This window comes from Sinocyclocheilus grahami, unplaced genomic scaffold (genome assembly GCF_001515645.1).
Source record: "Sinocyclocheilus grahami isolate Dianchi unplaced genomic scaffold, SAMN03320097.WGS_v1.1 scaffold675.1, whole genome shotgun sequence".
Lineage (NCBI taxonomy): Eukaryota > Metazoa > Chordata > Actinopteri > Cypriniformes > Cyprinidae > Sinocyclocheilus > Sinocyclocheilus grahami.
The window spans coordinates 24,424-35,005 of record NW_015505854.1 but is presented as its reverse complement, the minus strand read 5'-3'; the positions used below and the strand labels follow the sequence as shown (position 1 = coordinate 35,005).

Sequence of the window (10,582 nt, the reverse complement as noted above, 5' to 3'; positions counted from 1 at the left end):
CGTCAGTGAGGCGCAGATCGATCAGTGTTTGACATCCGCGAGAGCAATTTGAAAACGTACGGAGCAGTCTGCTCGCGGTATCTTACTATAGCCTAATACACCGATAGGTCTGCACAGTCGGTCCGTTACTGTGACACTCAGAGATGTGGTTCACACGTGAGTATTTAGTGTGAATGCGTCCCAGCCCCCAAAATTCAAAATGGGAAGTTTTTATACTTAAAATACAGTTAGTTAGGCAACATCACACAAGGTTTTCACCATTACGACTGTTTAATAGTTCTATAAACAGTTCAATAAGCAAATACAATAATATTAGGTCACTTACATTTTAAGCGGAACACAGCGCATCTCACAGCAACCAGCCGATTTCATTGCTGATTGATTCCGTGTTTTGAACGAATCGGCTGAGTCAAAGTTTCATTAGCCCATGCATAAACATCTGATGAATCTGCCGTTTGAACGAATCGTTTGAATGAACGACTCAATGACTCACTCATTAAACGTTTACTACTGGCACCTACTGGCGTTTTAATTTAGTTGAAAAGTATCATTCATATATATATATATAAGCTCGATACCATAAATATATTATAACCTCTGAGTCAGAGCAGCGATCATGGAAGAGAGAGCACAGGCAGACAGCGCTGGAAGCTGCTAATGCTCATCAGTAAATCAGTAGAAAATGAATAGAAATGACGATTCTGTCTGAGCTAGGTGATTCTGTCACACGCACTAGTGTAAATGTAGCTAACAGATGTGTAAACTGAAGACTATTTGAGCTTTATTAAAACTATTTGCACTGATTTTTTGTTTGTTACATTTTGTTCCTTTGTGCAGTGGCTTTGAGTCTGTATAAACATCAACAAGCTGAAAAATAAAACCAACGTTTTTTTTTTTTCAGATAATGTAATCTTGTTCAAATAGATTTCATAAAATTGGTATCGAAAAAAGTATCGTTCAGGAACCGGTATCGAAGTCAAGGTATCAGTATCGATATCGACAATTTTTGAACGATACCCAGCCCTACTTACGGGTTTGGAACAACACGAGGGTGAGTAATTAATGACAGAATTGTCATTTTTGGGTGAACTAACCCTTTAAGCTTGATGCTTATTGAACGTTATTTGCTAGAAAATTACAAAGTAAAGCAAAGAAAACAAAACAAACGAGTTTTTAAAGTTTATTTAGACATCCTAAAGGTTAGTAACAGGGTTGCAAACATGGTAAACCTCAAAATGAACAGAAAACAAAACTGTCCATTTGTAAGAAAGAAAAACTAAATTGTATACCGTACATGGAAGGTGACAGACAGTGTTATATTACTATCAGTGAGATTTTATTCGTTTTTATTATTTGGAAATATAACTTTAACTTTATTTTTGTATAATTTATATGAATTTGACAATTTTATAATTTAATTAATTTTAGTTTTTCACCATTTATATTTATTTTTTAATGTCTATACAATTATTTTTTATTTCAGTTTTAGTTTAGTACACAAAGTTGTGACTAAATAAAAATGAGAAATTAGCTGAAATGAAATGAGTTTTTTATACTCATATTTAATATTTTTTCAGTTCAAGTTTATTTTATTACATGTTTTTAACTGTGTCAGTTTTAGTTTACTATAAACTGGCGGCCATATATATATATATATATATATATATATATATATATATATAAAAAAAACAAAACAATTAAGTCATATTTAAACAAGCCCTACATTTTAGTAACAAGGTTGCAAAGTTCATAAACCTCATAAAATGAACAAAAAAACAAAAGCACAGATAATTTTAAAGAAAAATGTTTTAATTGCATGTAACCAATGGAAAGTGACGGTTATAATTAGTGTGATCTCATAGACTGACCTGTCCAGCTTCAGTCTTCTCACTGCACCACTTCCCGAGGTCTGTCATGCATCGCTGCTGCAGCTCCGGATCCAGCTTCACATCCAGAGCCCTCTGGTGGAGGATCCTCTGCACCTCCGTCTTACAGTCCCGAGATAACTGCAGATCGACTCGGACGCATTAGCACATACTTATACACACACACACACACACACACACCTAAAGCAAACAAACAGACCCACAACCAATCAATCAGACACGCACACACAGTTCTGGATCCTTCTACAAACAGCGATCCGTGTGCACGTGTTTAACGGGTGTCATGAAATTTGATACCATTACCATAAGCGTTACACAAGTATCGTCTATTTTTAGATTAGTCTGTAAAAAAAACTCCCAAGACCCACATCATCCGAGTTCATTTCCTGTCAATCAATACTCATTTAAAGCCCGCAGCATGGATTCATGTGATTTCAGTCTCGGCAAAGGAGGGTGATTTTGAGTCGTCCCTGCTAATTTGCTGAGAACATGTATTTGTAGCTTGATCACATTTACTCTTAGAGTGAACGTCACCAGACCTGTCAGGAACATAACCGAGTCATATTTCACAGCAAAAACCAACTAAGATATATATCCTGAATTCCATTTTGAGACCATAAAGATTTTCTGCACTGTGACATCAATTTATGCTGTTTATAATAAAAAATGTAAGACAAATAAGTACTAGTTAACTAAAAAGTATATAATTTGACTTGTGAATTATTTATTTAATATAGATTATTTTATTACTGAATTAAGGTAATGATAATTGAGGGAGGTTGCTTATTTTACATGAAAATAATGTAACAATGCATAAAATGTTAATAGGAAAAACTGTTTGCGTGCTAAATAACTGATTTCTCCTCTTGTTTCCAAGGTGAAATGCAGCTTAGTCGTGTTTTTGATAGGTTTGTGAGATTCCCCTCTTTGAGGAACCAGAAGATACTTACATTCAAACTCACTTCAGAAGTTTCTGATGAAGCCTATAGTTGCATTTAGGAAGCCTCAGATAAGCTATAGTTTCTCAATGTCCTATTTTCTGATAACTCACAATGCAGAAGTGTAACATGAGGGTGTTCAGTGAGTGTCAGTCGTACCCGTCGTCCCTGCATCTCGGTGCGGTAAGCGTGCCGGTGCAGACAGGAGAAAACGGCTCCGGGAGGCATGAACTCGCTGGTCTCGTTCCAGCCGTGAGTGTGACAGATGCGGGCCGCATCGTTCTGACACTTTTTGTACAGGATAGGGTCCAGTCTGTAACCAGAAGCACAGGGAAATGTTTGAACATGAACTCACATTTAGCCCAACAGACACATGAACAGGAACTTTCAAAGCTGTTTGCTGACAGGGTCTCGGTTAAAGAGAATCAGAGAAACAAATCTCAGGTGTTTAAGATCATGATCGAACACAAAATGAACCTTGCTGTGACAGTACTTTTGACCTGCTCAACAAAACAAAAACTAAACTAAACTAAACAAACAAAAAATTCTAATAACTAAAAAAAAAAAAGAAACCTAAGCAAATAAAAAAAACAAACAAAAAAACAAGTAAAACAAAAACTACTGATAAATAAACAAAAAAAACCCCAAAAACAACACAAAAAACTAATGTAATAACAAAAACAATTAAAAAAACAAAAATAAAAAACAAACAAAAACCAAGCAAAACAAAAAAGTAACAAAAGACCTAATGATAAATAAACAAAAAATAAACAAAAACAACAGCAGAAACAAACAACACAAAATAAAATACACCTTTAACCCATTTAATCCCACCGGTCACAATAGAGATCGTGAAAAAGGTTTCCATTAATACAGCTCTAAAAACATTACTGACCAAATATGGCAAATCTGGAGAAGATAAAGAGTCTGAAGTAAATATCTGCAGTTTCAGGAGTCTAGTGGAGATCGTCACGTGACCAGAGCAGTTTCATTCCTGTTTGTAGCTTCAGAAGATGATGGCTGCAATCAAGCTCCAGAACAAAAGCTAGTGAAGTATGCTAACATCAGGTTTCTGGTGCACATTATCTGTGAGGTGTCTAGTATTAATATATGAGTGCACATATCTTCAGCTGAGCGTCGTCGTAGAACGAGTGAACACCTCGATGCTCACAATAGCGGCGCGAGGGATAACAGTGAACTTAACGTTATACAATATCAATACAACTGCAGTTGTTAGCGAAAATTGCACTAAAATGTTGCAATGACAAAATACTGCATTAAATTAAAATGTTACAATTAAGCTACAATATTAATGTTGTAATACTTCAAAAACGTTGATGGTTGTAATTTTTTGTCTTTTATCTCAGTACTCCTGTCAGTGTTATATAAGGATTTTTTATGCATAATAGTAACCCTATAATGTGATCGAACAGTTAAAAATAGCTGGGCTGAAATATATAACACTTTTTATGACTGCAGAAATACGTTAATTCAGTACGCGCATTATCCCACCGGCCATTAAACAGAATTTTTCACACACTTTTCCAAAGAAAAAAATTCTGAAAATAATTATTGATTATTTCAAAGGGTTACTAACGACACATCATTTGGATATTTTCATGTCTGGGAAAACTTTGGGATTAAACGGGTTAATCCTTAAATGCATACCTCGGGTCTTTAGTGACCCGGGACGTCATTCACTACCTTCTCCCTCCTTCATTTTTTAAAGTTAGACATCAACCTTCTTAGTATTCCTCAATTTATTATAAACACTAGAACAAGAAAATAAAATCATAAAAGAATTTTGGTTTTCTGAATTTTTTTCTAAAAAGTGTATAGAGTCGCTAGCGTCCTGAGGTATGTAAATTGTTTGATACACAATGACGACGTGATGATTTACTCACAATTACCGCAGGCATAAAACAAAAGAATGTCATCACCAAATAATGAACTGGTGGATGTGGTGAATAAGCTGCCAGCGATCAAAATATTGATTTTGAAGACGCCGAAAACCATAGATTTGAAATATGGTTGAGATCACAAACATGAGGCAGATGCTGAATGCACCGGGGAAATTCACTCTGACGATGACAGTTAAATCAAGTTGAACCCTTCTAAGTTTCATAAGGTAATGAAACTTGCTTTATTTTATTATTTTGTAATAGTTGCAATATCAGGGGGTTTTATCCTATTGCAGCACTTAGAGATCCATCAGTGCTAGATATATAGGTCCGGGTCACTAAAGATCCAAATATGTAACAATAACTGGTGAAACATTCATGTATTGTAGGGTTAAATTAATTGCCACTTTTAAATATTACCACTTTAATACCTAGCTGTGTCTGTCGTTTTGGGCTCAATCCTGTCACCACGTGATTTCCCCATTACAAAAAAAGAGACATTCCTTAAAATTGAGACACACAAGAAGCCCTACTGCATTCTTGAGGGGGGGGGGGATAAGGAAGAACCTGAAGTGTGTCATTCAAATTATTTATAACCAGGATTGTTAAAATGAAAAGTGTGGAATGAAACCTAAAGGCAGAACAACTCTTATGAGTTTCGTGACTCACTTCCAGTCTCTGGAGATGAAGTACTGCAGCTCCAGCAATCTGTGTTCACAGTCTTCAACCATCTTATCAGTGTACAGATGCTCCATCAGACAAGACAGGATCCTACACACACACACACACACACACAATATGAACAAAACTGACAGAAACAAGGTCAAATGTAAAGATCAATCAACAGCATACTGGAAAGTTTATGGCAGAACGGGTTTGTTCAGTGCGATTATTGCAGTGTCATATGCAGTGCCTTAAGCAACAGAAAAGGCTTCGCTTCGAAACGCAAATACAAAACGTCTCTAATATTAATTAGGCAACTATTTGTTCCATTTGTTGTTTACCGGCAGAAAGGCTTTCTAGCTGGCGCTCTGGCACAAATATCTACACAGGAGCACTCACATGGGGTCTCCGTTTCGGATGTGCTTGCAGGCGGTCTGGGTGACAGACTCGCAGGCCTCGTTCAGAGCGCGATCAATGCGATAGTCGGCCCCGGGGTCTGTTTCCTGTATCAGTGTCTGGAGCTGATGGGACACACACAGTTATAAAAGCCATAAATCACAGCCACTGCATTATTTAACATGAATGAATATCTCACGACTTCATTCACGATTTAAATCAATTCATCACAGGAAGTACTGAAACACAGTGAATGCATACGACTATGTATTATTATTACTAATTACTAAATATCTTGATATTTTTCAGCCTCTTGGTGATATTTATTATCTTCATATTTATGCATTTCTATTTTTTAAACCAGGATAATCAATATTTTGACTAAACAGCTATCTATCTATCCTGCCTCTCTCCATCTAAACAAAAATCTAAACAAAACAAACAAAAAAATAAACTAAAAGACAAACAAAAATCAACAGATACAATTATCTATCTATATCAAAACAAAAACTAAACTAAAAAACAAGAAAAATACATAACAAAAACAAAACATCTAAACGAAAACAAAGCAAAAAACAAAAACAAATACTAATAAAAAAACAAATCAGAAAAGCAAAAAATAACACAAAAAAAAAACTAAAACTAAAATACAAACATACACAAAAACCAAAAGATACAAATATCTATCGTTCTAAAAACAAACAAAGAAAAGAACAAACAAATACAAAAACAAAGGAAAAACTAAAAACTAAAATACAGAAAAACAATAAATACATCAATATCCATCTGTTTATTTATCGGTTTATAAAAAAAATAAAAACATGAACATAAAAAAATAAAAAATAAAATAAGTGAACTGTAATTTGACCAAGCCATTAGTATACTTTGTTTTGACACAATGGGTAAAATAGAGTTTCTGTTAATTAGTCAAATAGACACAGTAAGCCATAAATCACAGCCACTGCATTATTTAACATGAATGAATATCTCACGACTTCATTCACGATTTAAATCAATTCATCACAGGAAGTACTGAAACACAGTGAATGCATACGACTATGTATTATTATTACTAATTACTAAATATCTTGATATTTTTCAGCCTCTTGGTGATATTTATTATCTTCATATTTATGCATTTCTATTTTTTAAACCAGGATAATCAATATTTTGACTAAACAGCTATCTATCTATCCTGCCTCTCTCCATCTAAACAAAAATCTAAACAAAACAAACAAAAAAAATAAACTAAAAGACAAACAAAAATCAACAGATACAATTATCTATCTATATCAAAACAAAAACTAAACTAAAAAACAAGAAAAATACATAACAAAAACAAAACATCTAAACGAAAACAAAGCAAAAAACAAAAATAAATACTAATAAAAAAACAAATCAGAAAAGCAAAAAATAACACAAAAAAAAACAAAAACTAAAATACAAACATACACAAAAACCAAAAGATACAAATATCTATCGTTCTAAAAACAAACAAAGAAAAGAACAAACAAATACAAAAACAAAGGAAAAACTAAAAACTAAAATACAGAAAAACAATAAATACATCAATATCCATCTGTTTATTTATCGGTTTATAAAAAAAATAAAAACATGAACATAAAAAAATAAAAAATAAAATAAGTGAACTGTAATTTGACCAAGCCATTAGTATACTTTGTTTTGACACAATGGGTAAAATAGAGTTTCTGTTAATTAGTCAAATAGACACAGTATTCCAAAAAATATCTCTCTCCAAAATAATGCCAGATATAATTTTTTGCTAATACAAAATGTATCTGAGATATTCAAGATATCGACCGGACCAACCAGCATTTGAGTGCACCAAAGTGCATTTCCACTCACAGCTTTCTGGCAGTGGCCTTCCAAGATGCCCTTGTCCCGGGACACCCTCATGAGGCAGTGCAGGGTTCGACCCTTGTGGTGCAGGCCGGAGCAGTGCGTGTCAATCTCCCCTCTGCAATGCAGCACGATCTCGGGACTGAGCGAGTAATCTTCCATCAGCATGCGCCTGTAGTCCAGCATCTCTCCCTGACACTCGCCGCTCACGGTTTGACCTGCGACAGAACGAGCGCAAACATGAGGAAACCGGATCTATAGGGGGCAGAACCTGGGTCCGTCCGCATCGCACCAAAGCCTTACCTCGGTGCACGGTTGCCTCCAGACACAGCAGCAGGTACGAGAGCTTGGCCTCTCTGGCTCGAGGCATGGCCGTGTCCATGTTGCAGCGGTATTTACGCAGGTCCAGTTTGCAGGCTTTAGCCAGCGAGTAGCTGACCTTGTAGTCCTGAGCGATCAGCTTCTGACGAGTGGAAAGAGCGTCCTTGCACTGCGGAAAACACAGATACGCAAGTTCAAATGGAAAAATGTGTAATAATAAATAAATGTGTTTTAAGCAATTTTTCATTTTAACTGCTAGGTAAATAAACAGATGAGAAGAAATCATGGATAAAATGAAAAAAAAAGGCCACGAGTCAGACTTGAACCCATATTTTTCACACGAGCACCACAGCTCAACACACGTGTGCAACCATTTTAAAATGAAAACGCAAATATAGTAGAGCTGTCACAATATTAGAGTTTCTCTACGTGATTATTGTGGCAATTATCTACAGAACTTAAAAAAAATACAATAATGCTATCAGTCAAATTCATCTTTCACCGCTCATTTTTCTTTTTCTATTTTTAGTAAAATGAGTCAATAATTGGCCAATAATCTATGAGATTGAGAATTACATCGTCCGGGGGCGGGATACTTTTATATACAGTGTAATTGCCCAATGATATAACTGCGAGAGAAAGTATTGGAATATATATTTTCCTCCCATCTCGTATTTATTCCGTTTAGGGCTTCCGGGCTAATGTCGAACAGCCATCGTCTATCGGCCCACCCCTATTATCTAGTATGCTCATTTTCTGTACACCATCACTATAAACAGTTCTCAGTAATTGCTTCTGCAAAACAAGAACCACATATACCTTGTCAGACATGCTCTCCTCAAACTTGTGGTTGAACAGACATTTGTAGACCTTTCCTTCTCCTGCTGGAGTCTGAGACAAACGAACAGAGCAGACCATCAGCACACAGAAGTGCACAGTGAGCGTGTATTAGAGGATTACGGCGTACGTTTTCGCAGAAGTGCTCGCGGTCTTCCCGACAGGCGAAGTAGAGATGGCGGTCGAGGTGGAAGTCGTCGGAGGAGAGCTCTGCCACGCGCATGATTGACTTCTTACAGTCCTCTTTGATGGTGTACTGACCCGGCTGCTCCTCGGCTTCAGACACCAGGCCTTTCTCCAGACACGCGATCACCTCGCCCTGAGAGTGGCTGTCCTGTAGAGAACGGGGCATGCGCGCTTAGGACAGACAACAGTATTTCATGGCAGTTTAACAAGCTGAACTGAACTGTAGTTTAAATCTCAGACCAGCTGATTGAAAACTGAACCGGCTAAAGTGAAGAACTAGCCAACTGCCTCTGAATCAGTTGACAGCTCCCATTACAACAAAGCACTGGTCCTAAAAAGGCTTTGTCCGTCATGCTAATCAGAGCTACAAGAACTTGGATCTTCATTCCATCAAAGTTAATTAATGGGAAAATTCAGCCATTTACTCACCCTCAAAAAGAGTCTTTCGTTCATCGTTTATGCTTGATGTGCGAGAACAAACCTCATTGGTTTTTGTGTGCTTCAAACAAGCAAGTTTGATCTTCTGTTGACCATATTTGAAGTGCTTTATGCATGTACGCTGACCAACGTTTAAATGTGAATAAAAGCCTATGGATTACTTCTAAGATGTCTTTAAGATCATTTTGAAGTGTTAAAGCTTCGGACTTGAGTGACAAATCTCTCCGGTTTCATTAAAAATATCTTCATTGTGCTTTAAAGATGAATGAAAGTCTTATGGGTTTGGGATATTTGAAGTTGTAGTATCAATTTTGGCAATTTTCTTCTGTGGGTGAAGTATCCTTGCATTATAATGCTGCCCGATATTAACATGCTTATCGTCACATTATGGCCAATAAATACTATTTTGTCAAAAACTAAAACATCAAAAATCAGTCAATTCTACAAATTAGGCATCACAGCACTGTAATGCACAGTATGAGAAATTGCTATTCATTTTGATTCACTTAATATTAAATTTAAGAGTGTTATTAAACATTATATATTTGAGTGAGTGTTAAATGATGACAAAGGTAATCTAAACGTTAAAATAAGTTAAATGAGCATGCATAATTAAATATCCAATATCAACCAATGAAAAAAAAACTGAACTGTTTCAAGAACAACTTCAAACAGAGTTGCAAAGATGAATAAAATAAAGAGTTCTAAAAAGCATGTATTTGTTGCTTTAGTGTTCGGCTACAGTCCTGTATTTGACACTAATGTAGCAGAAACTTGCAGAGCTGCTAAAAATACTGGCACTGTTATCAGAAAGCATCAAATAGTAAACAGTGGTTTAAGAAAAAAAAGGAAACAAGTGTTACATCCTTTTTCAAAGACTGTGGTCATACTCCTGCTTTCAGTTACCCACAATGCACCTGGGCTTACCTTCTCTCCAGTGTTGACGCTTCCACAGTGCAGTTTGTTGATGTCGTCCTTGCACTTGTCCATGAAGCCGCAGATCAGCCGGTAATCGCTGAAGACGATGCTGGTCATCTTGGTGATGTACTGGTTACACTGGTACTCGGAGATGTTGGTGCGGTGATCTACTAAACACGACACCAGGTAACCCTTCCCACGTTCCTCAGCGGCACACTCCTTAATCTGGAGACAAACC

General features: G+C 36.2%; 1 protein-coding gene across 5 annotated transcripts in view; it reads right to left on the bottom strand.

The window, feature by feature from the left end:
* LOC107559147 (Golgi apparatus protein 1-like) overlaps positions 1–10,582 on the bottom strand; it is a 38,959-nt gene that overhangs the window by 13,298 nt on the left and 15,079 nt on the right. For 3 of the 5 annotated variants that reach the window (XM_016242882.1, XM_016242883.1, XM_016242885.1), the window contains exons 4-13: positions 10,354–10,569; positions 8,933–9,136; positions 8,785–8,856; positions 7,948–8,134; positions 7,651–7,862; positions 5,788–5,909; positions 5,395–5,496; positions 2,984–3,137; positions 2,837–2,869; positions 1,869–2,006 (exon numbers count right to left, since the gene is read on the bottom strand). In XM_016242882.1, the coding sequence (XP_016098368.1) occupies positions 1,869–2,006; positions 2,837–2,869; positions 2,984–3,137; positions 5,395–5,496; positions 5,788–5,909; positions 7,651–7,862; positions 7,948–8,134; positions 8,785–8,856; positions 8,933–9,136; positions 10,354–10,569 (1,440 nt within the window). The remainder of the gene's footprint in view (positions 1–1,868; positions 2,007–2,836; positions 2,870–2,983; positions 3,138–5,394; positions 5,497–5,787; positions 5,910–7,650; positions 7,863–7,947; positions 8,135–8,784; positions 8,857–8,932; positions 9,137–10,353; positions 10,570–10,582) is intronic. The other 2 variants (XM_016242884.1, XM_016242886.1) reach the window with 1 other exon arrangement.